Source organism: Alligator mississippiensis, chromosome 7, assembly GCF_030867095.1.
Source record: "Alligator mississippiensis isolate rAllMis1 chromosome 7, rAllMis1, whole genome shotgun sequence".
Taxonomy (NCBI): domain Eukaryota; kingdom Metazoa; phylum Chordata; order Crocodylia; family Alligatoridae; genus Alligator; species Alligator mississippiensis.
The window spans coordinates 15885817-15902372 of NC_081830.1; the positions used below are offsets into that span (position 1 = coordinate 15885817).

At 44.8% G+C, this 16556-nt stretch overlaps 2 protein-coding genes and 1 pseudogene across 2 annotated transcripts; all 3 read left to right on the forward strand.

The window, feature by feature from the left end:
* Positions 1–1925: 1925 nt before the first annotated feature.
* LOC132251688 (olfactory receptor 14A16-like) lies at positions 1926–2411 on the forward strand (the record flags this gene model as incomplete). The annotated part of the gene is made up of 1 exon (XM_059731635.1): positions 1926–2411. A coding segment is annotated over one exon (486 nt), but the record flags the coding sequence as incomplete, so codon positions are not given.
* Positions 2412–7824: 5413 nt separating this feature from the next.
* Positions 7825–8286, forward strand: LOC132251689 (olfactory receptor 14A16-like; the record flags this gene model as incomplete). Its single annotated transcript, XM_059731636.1, has 1 exon — positions 7825–8286. A coding segment is annotated over one exon (462 nt), but the record flags the coding sequence as incomplete, so codon positions are not given.
* Positions 8287–14856: 6570 nt separating this feature from the next.
* Positions 14857–15774, forward strand: LOC132251839 (olfactory receptor 14A16-like; annotated as a pseudogene).
* The last annotated feature ends 782 nt before the right edge of the window (positions 15775–16556 follow it).

Here is a 16556-nt window from a genome sequence, read left to right on the forward strand (position 1 = left end):
AGTTTATTGACCAACATCTTATTGTAGTCACAAGTGCTGTGGGCACTGTGCCAGGTCTTGATGTTTGCTGAGGTTCGTTCTTTTCCTGTTGTTGCTATAAAAAATCAAATACAAAATGCCACACTCTGGTCTGCCAACTTGATGAAGGGAAATGGTTTCTTAGTGAGATCTGAAATGAGGAGAATGAGAGCATGAAGCAATTAAAGGGCAAACCGTCTGAGATATTACATAACTGATATTCATAATTATAAATATTGTTTTATTCTGAAATATCTTCTGGGTCATTCAGTTTTTTATATATATGCCCACACATAAGGACTTGTGTGGAATTCCTTTATACTTAAAAGGCCATATTCCCAGCAATAATACTTTCCACTGACAATTTTACAGCACTTAAAGGTAGACAGTACTGGCAGTTTTTTCATGAGCTGTTTCTGACATGAGATTCCCTCCTGTTATATTTGTAACTCCGATCCTGGCCACTGTCCTTATCCTTCCTTCACGGGCCTTGCACTACGCACTGAAGAGGGAAATGTCCAACCAAAACACCATGACTAAGTTCCTCCGCCTGGGCTTTTCTGAAATTCGAGAGCTCCAGATCTTACACTTTGTTATCTGTCTAGCAGCATACTTGGCAGTCCTGATGGAGAATCTCCTCATCATCACACTTGTAACTCTTAACTATGAACTTCATTCTCCCATGTTCTTTTTCTTGGTTAATTTGTCTCTCCTGGAACTTTGCCTCTGTCTCAGTGACCGTGCCCAAATCCATGTCTAATTCCCTATTGAACACCAGGTCCATCTCCTATTCTGGATGTGTTGTCCAAGTGTTTTGTCTCATCTGCCTCTTGTCAGCAAATGTACCCTTTCTCACAGTTATGGCATATGACTGATATGTTGCCATCTGCAAGCCACTGCATTATGGGATAATAATGAACAAGAGAGCGTGCATCCAGATGGCTGCCTGTGCTTGGACTGCTGGTGTCATCTACTCTGCACTGCACACGGGGAACACCTTTAGTCTCCCCTTCTGCCACTCAAATATCATCAACCAGTTCTTCTCTGAAGTGCCCCAGCTGCTCAAGCTCTCCTGCTCTGACACAAACTGCAGAGAGCTGGCAGCCCTTGCCTTCGGTGTGTTTCTAGCTTTGGGCTGTTTTGTTTTCATCATTGTGTCATATGTTCAGATCTTCACCGTGGTGTGGAGAATCCCCTCGGAGCAGGGCCGGCAGAAAGCCTTCTCCACCTGCATTCCTCACCTTATCAGGGTCGCCCTGTTTCTTTCCACTGCCGGCATTGCCTACACGGAGCCCATCTCTGACTCCCCGTCCCCTCTGGATCTCCTGGCAGCTGTTCTGTATTGTGTAGTGCCTCCATTGATGAATCTGGTCATCTACAGCATGAGGAACAAGGAGATCCAAGCTATCGTGAGGAAACTCCTCATGAGCTGTTTCTGATGTTAGATTCCCTCCTGTTATATTTGAAGCTCCGATCCTGACCACTATATTGTCCTTCCTTCACAGGCCTTGCACTATGCACTGAAGAGAGAAATGTCCAACCAAACCACCGTGAATGAGTTCCTCCTCCTGGGCTTTTCTGATATTTGGGAGCTGCACATCTTACACTTTGTTATCTTTGTCGCAGCGTATTTGACAGCCCTGATGGGGAACCTCCTCATCATCACAATTATAACACTAAACTATGAACTTCATTCTCCCATGTTCTTTTTCTTGATTAATTTGTCCATTGTGGACCTTGGCTCCATCTCAATGACCGTGCCCAAATCCATGTCTAATTCCCTACTGAACACCAGGTCGATCTCCTACTCTGGATGTGTTGCCCAAGTGTTTTGTCTCTTCTGCTTCTTGGGAGCAAATTTATCCCTTCTCACGGTTATGGCCTATGACCGGTACATTGCCATCTGCAAGCCACTGCATTATGGGATAATAATGAACAGAAGAGCTTGCATCCAGATGGCTGCCTGTGCTTGGGCTGCTGGTGCCATCAACTCTGCCCTGCATGCTGGCAACACCTTTAATCTACCCTTCTGCCACTCCAATATCATCAACCAGTTCTTCTGTGAAGTGCCCCAGCTACTCAAACTCTCCTGCTCTGACACATACCGTAGAGAGCTGGCAGCAATTGTCTTGAATATATTTTTAGCATTAGGCTGTTTTGTTTTCATCATTGTGTCGTATGTTCAGATCTTCACTGCAGTGTGGAGAATCCCCTCTGAGCAGGGCCTTCAGAAAGCCTTCTCCACCTGCATTCCTCACCTTACTGTTGTCTCCCTGTTTCTTCCCACTGCCGGCATTGCCTACTTGAAGCCCATCTCTCACTCCCCGTCCCCTCTGGATCTCCTGGCAGCTGTTCTGTATTATGTGGTGCCTCCATTGATGAATCCAGTCATCTACAGCATGAGGAACAAGGAGATCCAAGCTACCCTGAGGAAACTGCTCCAAAGGTTTTGATGAATCAACTCCAGAAATAATAGGTCTATCATTCTTTCATTACTTCACTTTAGTAGTACATATATTTTTGGTGACGAATTGCTTTCATACTATCATGTGAAACCTGCTTATAAAAATGAAGGTGGTGGGCTTAATTTTGTAGCATGCTAAGGACAATGATTCTTTATGCAGATCATTTTGCATTAACACTGTTGAAGTGGAAGAGTATTATTTCATTCATCAATGTTTCTTTGTCCCACCTAAAATAAATCCCACAAATTGCAATGTCATAGAATTATAGAAAATCATAGTAATTAGCATTGGAAGGGACCAAAAGATGTAATCTAGTGCAGGAGTTCCCAAAGTTTTTATGCTATGACCAAGCTAACCGTGGCTTGACGAACCGTGGCCCAGCAGTCACAGAGGACTGCGGACAGATTTTCTGGCCAGCAGACAGGTAAGAATACCCTATCTTCAGGGCAGTGGTGCAGCAAACCCTGAGCTGCTGTGGGCCTAGCAGAAGGGGCCATGGCCTCTCCATCCAGCTGTGGTGGGCCATGGTTTGCCGGTCTGCAGCTACTTCCGGTCCGGCAGCCAACCATGTCTTAGGCCAGCAGCTGCAGCCGAGGGATTAAGAACCCCTGATCTAGTTAAAATCCCAAAATTATAAAGAATTCTAGAATTTCTTTTACTAATTGGTATAATTAGCTATTTGGATGGCGGAATATATAAAAATAACCAGATGAGGTGAAACTGGGATGAACTGCAAATACTTTATTTCATAAGCATAGATATATATAGATTGGGAAAATGGGCTAATAACAACAGGGTGAAATGTAAAGAAATAAATGCAAGGTGCTGCACTTATGAAGCACTCATCAAAAGCCAAAATACAGGTTGGGTTATAAATGGCCGGGTGACAGCAGTGTTGAACAGGATCTGGGGAGTCTGGTGGGTCACAGACTCAACATGAGGCAGCAACTTCATGTAGCTGCAAAAAAAACTGAAGGCAGTCTGGGGCTGCCACAACAGAGGTATTAGATTAAAACATGGGAAGTGATGGTTTCTACTCTCCATGGTGCTGGTTAGGCTTCATCTAAAGTATTTTGTGAAGGTCTGGGCTCTGCATTTAAAGAAGGAATATGTAGAAGTTAGAGAGTTCAGAGATAGGTGAAAGAATGCTGAAGGGCTGGAAGGCAAGTCATGCAGGGAGAGGTTAAGAGAACTAGGCATGCTTAGCTTGCAGAAAAGGCAATTAAGGGGCAGATCATAACAATCTTTAAATATCTGAAAAGCTGCCAAGAAGAAGAGGGTGAACAACTATTCTCCCTTGCTGCATTGGGAAGGATATCAAGCTTCAGATTATAGCAAAGTAGAAGTAGATTAGACTTTGGGGAAAAAGCTCCCTTGTTTTTACAATAGTGAGGAAATGGAATAGACTTCCCGGGGAAGTTGTGGAGTCTCCATCATTGGAGGTTTTCAGAACAAGGCTGGAGAGGCACTCTTCAGGGATGATTTAGGAGTGACATTCCTGCATTTGTACAGGGGCTTAGACCACATGCCCCTTGAGGCCCCTTCTAACCCTTCGACTTTATTGTTCTAATATAATAAAAGGCTTAGTCTGTCTGTTGGTCTGTCTTCAAAGCTTTTGCCCTACTGTGCATGTGCCAATTGGCTGGGCCGGCTGGGTGGCCAGGGGCAGGGCCAGCTGAGTTAAAACAGGAGCCCCTTTGCCATGCCACCTTCTCCTGCAGCCTCTGGCTCGGTGGCTCCTCCCACCCCACTTCCACAGAGGGAAAAAAAAATAAATATGACATGAGCACTTTAGAAATGGTGGGGCCAGCTGAGGTAAAGTGTGAGCCCCTCTGTCATGGTGGGGTTGGACCTGAAGGGTGGGGAGGAGGGGGAGCGGGGTCAGACCTGAACTGGGGGAGAATAGGGGCAAGGTCAGACCCAAAGAGCATGGGAGGGAGTGAAATACCCCAGCTACTAAAACTCTCCTGCTCTGACACATACCACAGAGAGCTGGCAGCTCTTGTCTTCAGTGTGTGTTTAGCTCTAGGCTGCTTTGTTTTCATCATTGTGTCATATGTTCAGATCTTCACCACAGTGTTGAGAATCCCCTCTGAGCAGGGCCATCAGAAACCGTTCTCCACCTGCATTTCCCACCGTATCATGGTCTCCCTGCCTCTTTCCACTGGTGGCATTGCCTACATGAAGCCCATCTCTGACTCCCCGTCCCCTCTGGATCTCCTGGCAGCTGTTCTGTATTGTGTGGTGCCTCCATTGATGAATCCGGTCATCTACAGCATGAGGAACTGGGAGATCCAAGCTGCCCTCAAGCAACTGCTCCACAGGCTGATCCTGTCCAAGAACAATATGTTCATCTTTGTTTCATGACTTTGCTTTACTTATGTTTGTTTTATAATTAACTCATGAAATTGCTGTTTTCATACTATATTGGGCAGCTGATTTACAAAAAAATGAAGGTGGTGGGTTAAGTCTGTAGCTTTGTACATACAATGACACTTGACTTGGGTTATTTTGTGTTAACAATATTGAAGCAGGAAAGTAATGTTTCATGCATCAATTTTACTGTCCGCGCCACCTAAAATAAATGCCATCAATTGCAAGATGAGGAACTGAAGACTTTTCTTTATCAGTTGGTGTAATCCATTATTTGGATATCGACAAATATCCAGATTCTGTGAAGGTGGGATGAACTGCAGACACATTTAGAGGGCAGGCACACAATTTAAATGGATCCGGATAGACTGGGAAGCTGGGCAAGAAACAACAGAATGAAGTTGAAAGAAAGAAGTGCAAGTTCATGCACCTAGGGAAGAAAAATTAAAAGCACAAATACAAGCTGGGTTATAAATGGCTGTGTGGCATAGCTCATCGCTACAGCAACCTAGCATCTCGTATAGATACACCTCTCCTGGTTCAAATGCCACATGCTATGAACGACATATGCCCTGGGAAGCTGGGGGGTGGGGAGGGGATGGTGACAGCCCACAGGTGATGGTGGTGGCAGCGAATGGGGAACCTCGCAGGCAGCCGTGGTAATGTCGGTGGTGGGGGCAGGGGCAGTTGCGAGTGGTGACCGGAGATCAGCAACCACCTGCAGACACCACCGGCCATGTTGGCAGTGGACAGCAGCAATTGGCAACCATCTGCAGATGCTGTCAGCAGTGTTGGTGGTGGTGCTGGGGCACTGGGAAGTGGCAACACCCCACAGGTGCTGGTGGTGCTTCTTTCACGGGATGAACCGCAAATCTCATGGGGTGCAAATGCATCCTCGTACACCCCCTACACATCGCCAATGCCACATGCAGTACGCACCCCAGTGACCTGCTGTGGGCACCATGTGCCGCAGACTTGCCCCTCACATCTTATGCTGTGCATGGTGCTGCGGTCGGTTTGTGTTGCGTGTGGTGTGCAGGGCTAGAGCTGTACACATGGTGCAAGCACCAGATGTAGCCAGTCAACAATGCACGTTGCATGCAGTGCCTCCACTAGACCACCCCTGTGGGCTTGACCTGGCAGATGGGGTCCATCAGTGTTTGACACCGCTGGGTTCAAGGGAAGCTGGTGGTGTAGGAAAGGAGGGGGGAGCTGGGGCCCTTTATGCATATGAGTCAGGGGAAAGTGGACTAAAGGGCTGTTATATTCATGATAGTAGATTCAGAACCATGACCCTGCTAATGATTGCTGAGCTAATATTTTGTCAATGTGATGCCTTTCAATGGAGCTTCTATGCCTGAGTTATGGAATATATTAATTACATTTAAAATTATTTCTTTTGCACCTTACAACCTAACTTTTATTCTCATGTTATTTTCTCATGCAAAACTGCATAGGAACTAACCCAATTGCAACTTGGTGCCTCCCTGCATGCTAAGGTGCCCAGGCTGGCTAACTGGGACAACAGAGCCAGATAGAGAAGCTCAGGGCCTTCTCAGAGATCCCATCACTTGTGTTGTGAGGGAGATTAAACCAGAGCACAGCTCTGCTGTTCTGCTAACATCTGTACAGCTGAGGCTGTTTACATCTGGGCTTTTCCTTCTGAGCTGTGCAGGACTCCAGGGAATGAGTCCCATGAGCCTTTGGAAGAAAACAACTGGAAAATTTCCATCTTGCTTCACTCCTTTTCTACAAGGCATAGTTGAGGTCAGCTGCACTCCCAGAAACCTGGTTGAATTTACTCCAGTCGCTCAGTGACAGAGGGAGCAGAGAAAGACCTCTGAGTTAGCTGTGCTTCTGGGGGATCTAGACTAGTGGTTGGGGCAGAGGAGTTCTGAGAGATCAACTGGACAAGAGCAAGGATCTCTGCAGGGGAAGCCTGTTTATGACACAAGAGATAAGGAAACTTCCACAGAAACAATTTCAGTAAGTTTTCTGCATCAGTGAAGTGTCGTGTCTTAGGAAGATGCAGAGGACAATTAAAAACATGCAAGTTGGAAAACCTGGCTACAGAAATCATACCATTTTATGTATAATAGACTCAAAGGTACAAGAGTGAATGAAGAATATCCCCCTGTTTTTGCTATTAATTTAGATAAAGTTATATAGCTTGTTGGGAGTAGGGTGGAGGGTGGGGTGGGAATAGGACCTCTAAGGAAGTCAAATTTTATGTATCATTTATTTCACTTGTATTTGTTTCCAGTATACATTTTCTAGGTCAGATGGATAAATTACAGACTTTTTGATTAAAAAAAAAATAATCCTGAGTTGTGGCTGGGCTAACATTTTCTTCACTTTCTAAATGGAATATCAAAATATTTTATTTTATTTAGGATCTTGCCAGGGAAAAATAATTTACTAAAATCAAATTTTCCATGATTCAAAAAATGGAATATTTACATTCTTAGCATGAAATCTGTGGATGTTATTCATGGGAATATCACAGTCACTGAGTTGGTTACTCTCATACTTACCACTGCCCTTGTTCTACTATACCCAGGACTTGCACGGTGCCCTGGGAAGGAAGATGCCCAACTGCACCACTGTGACCGAGTTCCTCCTCCTGGGCTTCTCGGAGACTCGGGAGCTGCAGATCTTACACTTTGTCATCTTTCTGGCAGCGTACCTGGCAGCTCTGGTGGGGAACCTCCTTGTTATCACTGCTGTAACTACGGACCACCACCTCCACAGCCCCATGTACTACTTTTTGGCAAATTTGTCTGTCCTTGACCTTGGATCCATCTCTGTCATTGTCCCTAAATCCATGGCCAATTCTCTCTTAAACACCAGGACAATTTCCTATGCTGGGTGTGTGTCCCAGGTCTTTTACTTGTTTCTTTTTTGTACAGCTGGTTTTGCACTCCTAACTATCATGGCATATGACCGATACGTTGCCATCTGCAAGCCACTGCATTATGGGATAATAATTAACAGGAGAGCTTGCATCCAGATGGCTGCCAGTGCTTGGGCTGCTGGTGTCATTTATTCAGCACTGCACACTGGGAACACCTTTAGTCTCCCCTTCTGCCACTCAAATATCATCAACCAGTTCTTCTGTGAAGTGCCCCAGCTGCTCAAGCTCTCCTGCTCTGCCACATACCACAGAGAGCTGGCAGCCCTTGCCTTCAGTGTGTTTTTATTTCTAGGCTGTTTTGTTTTCATCGTTGTGTCATATGTTCAGATCTTCACCGCAGTGTGGATTATCCCCTCCGAGCAGGGCCGGCAGAAAGCCTTCTCTACCTGCGTTCCTCACCTTATCGTGGTCTCCCTGCTTCTTTCCACTGGCAGCATTGCCTACCTGAAGCCCATCCATGACTCCCCATCCCCTCTGGATCTCCTGGCAACTGTTCTGTATTGTGTGGTTCCTCCATTGATGAATCCGGTCATCTACAGCATGAGGAACAGGGAGATCCAAGCCACCCTGAGGAAGCTGCTCCACAGGCTGATCCTCTCCAAAAACAATAGGCCCATCTCTGTTTCATGACTTTCCTTTACTTAAGTTTCTTGTATAATTAACTCATGAAATCATTGTTTTTATACTATTTTGTGAAGCTTATTTACAAAAAATGAAGGTGGTGGGTTAATTCTGTAGCTTCATAAAGACAATGACACTTGACGTGAGTCATTTTGTGTTAAAAATTTTGAAGCGGGAAAGTAATGTTTCATGCATCAATTTTACGGTCTGTTCCACCTCAAAGAAATGTCACCAATTGCAAGATAAGGAATTGAAGATTTTGTCTACCATTTGGTTTAATTCATTATTTGGATATAGACAAATATTCAGGTTCTGGAAGGTGTGATGAACCGCAGACATTTTAGGGGAGAGGCACAGAATTCAGATGGATGTGGATAGACTGGGAAGCTGGGCTAGAAACAACAAGACGGAGTCCAAGGAAAGAAATGCAGTTGCTGCACCTAGGACAGAAAAATCAAAAGCACAGATACAAATTGGGTTATAAATGGCTGTGTGGTATGATTGTTGAAAAGGATCTGCAGGGTCTGGTGGATCACAGACTCCATATGAATCAGCAATTTGATGTAGCTACAGAAATATTAATGCAGTTTTGTGCTGCAACAACAGGAGTATTTGATGTTAAACATGGGAAGTGATAGGACCACTCGACATGGTGCTAGTTAGGCTTCACCTAAACTACTGTGTGAATTTCTGAGCTTTACATTTTAAAAGGAATATGAAGAAGTTAGAGAAGTTCAGAGATAGGTGACAAAAATGATAAATGGTTGGAAGACAAGCCATTTTAAGGAGAGATGGAGAGAAGTAGGCATATTAGCTTGTAGAAAAGGTAATTAAGAGGCAGATCACAGCAGTCTTGAAATACCTGAAAAACTGCTGTAAAGAATAGGGTGAACAATTGTTCTCCCTTGTTGAATAGGGAAGGACATCAAACTTCAGATGACAGTGAAGTAGATTTAGATTAAATTTCAGGGGGAAAAGCACCCTTGTTTCTAGAGCAGTGCGGATGTGGAATAGACTGCCCGGGGACGTTGTGGTTTCCTTCATTTCAGGTTTTCAAAAAGAGGATAGTCATTGCTCACGGATGACTTAGGAGTAACAGTCTTGTATTTGTGCAGGGGGTGGACCACATGATCCTTGAGGCACCTTCTAACCCTATGAGTTTATTATTATTATCATTGTAATTGCATCATGAATATACAGTGGATGAAAAAAGTCAACTGCAAGTGAATGGACACTGAGACAGTAGGGTTACTGTGAGTTTATTATGCAATCTCTTTTTATTTTCTTTTTCCTTTTGGAAGGTAGGCAGACAGATGGGTACTAGTCCTCCTAATAGTTCATGCATGTGTGAAGGGCTGGAACTCGAGTTGACATGACTACAGTTTTGTGAACTTGTCCGGTTATACTAACACAGCACTTTCCAAACAAGTTTTAAGGAAATTTCCTGATCAACTTTGCTACTGATCACAAAATACATTACTGGGTTTTGATCACAGTAAGGGAGGGATACCACATCATCAGGGAAAAAACTTTCAGGGCCATAGATATCTGTTCACCACTGCTCAAACAAGTTGTGGTTTTTAAGAAAATTCCCTAAAGAAAGTTAGGTGCTTACTTTAAAATTCTCAAACTCACTTGGCTGTTTCAAAATATTCATAAGATCCTAGGACTGGAAGGGAGAGTATTGCTTCCTCCAATGATATGTTCGGTCCTAATACAAGAACGCTGTTCTCTGGGTGCATCTATTCATGCAATTAGCACAGCCAAATGAACTCCAGCACAGTTCTTGCTGGAGTTTCTTGTTCCTGGGTTCAGAATTAGAGTAGATGGCATTAGATTAGCAATTTGCTCCCAGTCACCTTAGGCTGTGGGGGGGCCATGGAAGACAGGGGGTGAGATGGGAGACCTGTCCATGGCTCCTGTGTGGAGATCAGGATCTCAGTCCAGCTCAGTGGTGCTGGCCTAGGGTGATGCTTTGTGCCCGAGTGTGGGGAGCGCGGGGCGGGAGGGGCAGGCGGGTTGGGGTGGTAAGCACTGGTGGGACCGGGGAGAGGGGAGACATGAGGGGGAAGCAGAACCAGGCCTTTCCTGTAGCGTTTGTTAGAGAAGCCATCAGCATGCCTAGTTCGGAAATGAAGATCACATTTAATGAAGAGGATCGAAGGCCAGACCCATGGAGGGTGGGTCAGGGAGGGATCATGCCCTTGTCCTCCTAAATGAGGTCCCCCAACTGACTGGTGGGACTGAGCCTGGTTCCTCCTCTCCCCACTGCTGCACTGCTCAGTTTACAGGGGTATACATACACAGGGTGCCGCCCCAGCTTTTCCCAGCCCCGTTCAAGGTAAGGCTGATTTTGGTATCCCCCTGCAACAGGGATGTATGAGCTTCTGCTGCTTTCAGATCTGCTCAGAAGACAAGGGCTTTGCCCCAGCTCACAGTCCTCTAATTGTGTTTTCTGGCATGCAGTACAAGGTGCATATGTTTTCCATCTTCTTACCCACTTCCATGTTCTCCCTGCAGTCTCGGTGCTGCTTAACCCCAGTGTCAGGCACAGGGCATCACAAGGCCTGGGATCCCAAGATCCGTGCAACTGGGAGCTGTCCCCCACTTCAGGACAGTTCCCCCTGTCTCCAAAACTCAGGCCTGACCCTTTGGCCCCCTGCCAGCCCAGAGCTGGCACCGGGGAAGCCTGGAGCTCCCCCTGGCTGCTGCAGGGTAGGAACAGCCCTGCACTCAAGTGCTCCCACTGGGAGCAGATTTGTTCCTGATGCAGGTGCACATGTATACACATACACAGGTTCAGTTTAGCAGGTTGATAGTTTTTACCAGACAACACTGTTTTGCCACATTGTGCTGAGATGCTACTGCACAGGACTGTAACAGCTGCACAGCTTCCTGGGCTGCAAGCTCGGTGGGCGTGCCATGTTTGGTACTCTTTGCAGAAAAGCCAGAAAATGCTTGCACTGGGTCCTATGGCTTTTCCAAGCAGGAAAATACACTTTGCACCATGCATACTTTTCATTGGACCATTTGCAATGTAATCAGAGCCACTGCTGTGAGCTGAGGGCTCTAATTGTTGTGCTTGCACATTAAAGCATCCATAATGTGGGAAAGGAGGAGAGGAGGATCCAATTCCACCTTTGAGAGAAAGGGGAAGAGGCAAAGCCCCCAACGCCCTCACTGGAACGGGAACTGAGACTTGCTCTGGAAGCCAACATCAGGACAAGGAAGAGCATGTATAGCACCATCAGGAGCCAATCTCCTCACCAGGCGTGGAGCTGTGCAGCTTCTGGACACAGGTTGTCCCCAGGAGAAGAGGGAAAGGGAATGGCCAGCCTCAGCTGGTAGGCTGTTTGGGAGCTGCCAAGTCAGAACCCTGCAGGCATGGGTGACTGGTGCCACCTTAGTCGGGGGGGCACATGGCCCCTCAGCAACCAGTCTGTGACTGTGGGGGTGGAGGTCCCTTCATGGCCAGTTTCACCGATTGAGGTCGGTGGGCCCTACACAGCCAATCTTGTCGACTGGGAAGCAGCCACAGCACTCCTGGAAATGGTCGCAGCACTCCCAGAAGTGGGTTCAGAGCCTCATAAATAACAGGAGCTGTGTCCACAGCATCTAGTGGCAGATCCTAGCAATAAATGTGTTGCTATTTATTACAATGAGAGGAGAGGTTTAATTCTAAAAGGAAACTAGTTTTTTTTTTAATCAAAAAGATATGATCAGGTGAGTGTAATCAATGCAGGAGTCTGCAGTAAGGAAACAACCCCCTGTGTAAGAATTATTCACTTACAGTTACATTGCTAGATTGTATTCAAATGATTGGTTTTATTATTATCTATTAATAATATATATATGTATATATGCCTTCTTTTTCATTAATCTGTCTCTCTTCCTGTATATAGTTATATATATATAATAAACAAACCAATCCGTTCATTGAGTTTGGAGTAAATGCTTGGACCGTGAGGGTGAGGGCCACACCCCAGTCAGCAGATCTGCCTGAGGGAGGTCCCAGGGCTACTGGCACATAAAGGATCTGAAATCTGGCATATCGCCCGGCCTAGTGCACTGGCAAAGTTAACTGTAGTATTAGACTACTGCACAGTAGCATCACATAAAAGGTGTTTGCTGGTGCTACTGTGTAGTAACTCTGAGTACTGTGCATTTATTTAATGCGTAACTTATACACGCACTAAGTAGATATGCAGTAACCACAGTGCAGTAGTGTCTTGTGTAGATGCACCCACTGGGCCCTTTTTTTAATGCACAGTAACCTTGAGGTTAACCAAAACTTTCAAAAATAAAAAAAAAGGCCCTGCACTCACTGGTTGCTGCAGTGCCTGTTGCAGCCTCTGGAAGCTCATGGCAGAGCCCCCACACAGTGCAGCGTAGTGGTGGGCAGTGGGGATTTCCCCACTAGCTGGCAGGAGCCAGTGAGTGTGGGGTTTTTCCTTCTTTTTTATTTAAGGTGCCAGGATGCTGGGGCTGGGTTGGGAAGCCATTGATGGGGCTGGGACAGTGGGTGGGAGATTGTGTCTGTTCAGTTTGAAGATTCAGCCAATTTGGCAAAGGTCGAATCTCCAAATCAGATTTGGCTGAATTGATTTGGGACAGTGATTTGAATCACTGAATAGAATCACTGTCCCCAGAACTGGATGAATCCTAATCCAAAGTGAATACTAGCTGCTTCACACAGGCTTACTGCAGATGATACAAATCCTGGCCCAGAAATAGAAAACAATAGATAAAAGATGATTAAAATAAAGAATCAAAACATAACTTTTTTGCTTTAAAAGACATGAATCCAGGAAGGCTTGTTTCTGATTCTGTGCTTCAGAGGTAAGCTGGGCTCTAGGGAATAAGTCCCAGGAGTCCTAACAAGAGAGATGTGGATAAATCATCTTCCCTCAGCATCAGTCCTTCCAAGCCAGTGAAGTTCACCGTCTTCTGCAGAGAGAAACTGGTTTGGATCTACTTCTGTCAGGTCAGTCTTGATGTGGAGAGAAAGCTCCTACTAAGATATTTTGACTTGTGAAGATATGGTAGTGGCAGGGAAAAGGGAAATTAGATAGATCAGTAGAGGGAAAATAAACAAAGACTCCTGGCACTGGAGGATCAGATCACAAGCTGAGAAAAACTTCTCATTGCTGTAAGTTTATTATTCAATTTAACTGTGGGTGGTTGTTAAGAAGAGGGATGTATGTAGAAATTAGATAGATCAGTAGAGGGAGAAATTAGATAGATCAGCTTCGACAACCTGAGATTTTTCAATCAAAAGCTCCTGAAGGCTGCACATTTACACCGTTTAAAAAAATACATGCATTGTGAACAAGTATATGTTTAGCAAAAGACATTTTTATAAGAAACATCTTTCTAGGCTTCAATTCTAAACCCCATGGCAGAGATGCAGTTTTGCCCAGCAACACCTGAATTACAATCCCACCTCAGTCATTGGATCCAGATATTGTCATTTTTCCAGAAAAAAATGCCTGGAGAAGGGAGAAATCAGTAAGCCCCACAGTTGATCCCCCTGGAAATGATTTTTACATATCCGAGTGCCTCTCAAATTAGGGTCAGGGGAACCAACAAAGTGTGATGATCAAATGCATAGTGAGAAGCATTCCTTGCCCAAAAGAGTTTAAAGTTCTTGTACCCAAATGACAAAGATCAAAGACACAATGTGGACATAACAGGAGAATGGTATTGGTCTATCATGGCATAGAGATGACTGTCCAGATGGGGATGGGGACTGTATAAATGTGCTAATAATCATGTTATAGATTCATTTCAGACCAGGTGACACTTAGGATGCTGTCTATGTTTATGCTGTATATACCAGGGAAGAAGGAAGGGGGGGATGTGCTAGCATTTAATTAACCAGCATCTGATTGTAGTCACAAGTGCTGTGTGCACTGTACCTCACCTTGAAGTTTGCTGAGCTTCTTGCTTTTCCTGTTGCTGCTCTTAAAAATCAGATACAATATACCACACTCTGGTCTGCCAACTTGATGAAGGGAGATGGTTTCATAGTGAGATCTGAAATGAGGAGAATGAGAGCATGAAATAATTAAAAGGCAAGCCCTCTGAAATATTGCATAACCAATATTCTTATTATAAACATTGTTTTCTTGTGAAATATTATCTTTTGGGTGATTTAAATACACACACACACACACACACACACACACATATATACACACACATATATACATACGCTACCGCTCCCCACCCCCACCACAAACAGATAAGGACTTACGTGGAATTTCTTTATACTCGAAAAACCATGTTTCCAGCAATAATACTTTCCACTAGCAGTTTTACAGCACTTCAAGATAGACAGTACTGACAGTTGGTTCATGAGCTGTATCTAATATGAGACTCTCTCCTGTTATAATTGTAACTCTGATCATGGCAACTATTCTTGTCCTTCCTTCACAGGCCTTGCACAATGTGCTGAAGAGGGAAATGTCCAACCAAACCACCATGACTGAATTCCTGCTCTTGGGATTTTCCAATATTCGAGAGCTCCAGATCTTACACTTTGTTATCTTTCTAGCAGCATACTTGGCAGCCCTGATGGGAAATCTCCTCATCATCACAATTGTAACTCTTAACTGTGAACTTCATTCTCCCATGTTCTTTTTCTTGATTAATTTGTCCATTGTGGACCTTGGCTCCATCTCAGTGACGGTGCCCAAATCCATGTCTAATTCCCTATTAAACACCAGGTCGATCTCCTACTCTGGATGTGTTGTCCAAGTCTTTGGTCTGTTCTGCTTCTTGGCAGCAAATTTATCCCTTCTCACAATTATGACATATGACCGATATGTTGCCATTTGCCAGCCACTGCATTAAGAGATAATAATGAACAGGAGAGTTTGCATCCAGATGGCTGCCAGTGCTTGGGCTGTTGGTGTCATGTACTCTGCACTGCACACTGGGAACACCTTTAGTCTCCCCTTCTGCCACTCAGATACCATCAACCAGTTCTTCTGTGAAGTGCCCCAGCTGCTCAAGCTCTCCTGCTCTGACACATACCTCAGAGAGCTCTCAGCTCTTGCCTTCAGTGTGTTTTTAGCTTTAGGCTGCTTTGCTTTCATTGTTGTGTCGTATGTTCATATCTTCACCACGGTGTTGAAAATCCCTTCTCAGCAGGGCCATCAAAAAGCCTTCTCCACCTGCATTCCTCACCTTACTGTGGTCTCCCTGTTTCTTTCCACTGGAGGCATTGCCTACTTGAAGCCCGTCTCTGACTCCCCGTCCCCTCTGGATCTCCTGGCAGCTGTTTTGTATTCTGTGGTGCCTCCATTGATGAATCCGGTCATCTACAGCATGAGGAACAAGGAGATCCAAGCTTCTTTGTGGAAACTACTGCAGAAGTAATAGGTCCATCATTGTTTCATGACCTTCAATTTACTTATATATACATTTTTGTGATGAATCGTTTTCATACAACTGTGTGAAACCTGCTTATAAAAATGAAGGTGTTGGGCTATATTTTGTAACATTGTAAGGACAATGACACTTTACACAGATCATTTTGTATTAACAGTTTTGAAATGGAAAACTAGTATTCCATACATCAATTTTTTTTTGTCCCACCAAAAATAAACCCCACCAATTGCAAGGTCATAGAATGACAGAGAATCATAGGAATTAGCATTTGAAGGGATCTCTGGGGGGACCATGGTTTGCCGGTCTGTGGCTACTTCCAGTCCAGCAGCCAAACATGCTGCAGACCAGCAGCCACAGCCCAGTGATTGAGAACCCCGATCTAGTCCAAGTCCCAGAATTATGGAGAATTGTAGGATTGATTTTACTAATTGATATAATCAATTATTTGGATGACAGAATATATAGGTAAATATCCTGCTGAGGTGAAACTGGGATGAACTGCAAACACTTTGTAGGATAAGAATAGATATGGATAGATTGTAAAGATGGGCTAAAAACAACAGGGTGAATTGTAAAGAAAGAAATGCAAGGTGCTACATATAGCGAAGAATAATCAAAAGCCAAAATACAGGTTGGGTTATAAATGTCTGGGTGGCTGCAGTATTGAACAGGATCTGGGGAGTCTGGTGGATCACAGACTCATCATGAGGCAGCAATGTGATGTAGCTGCAGAAAACTGAATGCAGTTTGGAGCTGCCACAACAGAGGTA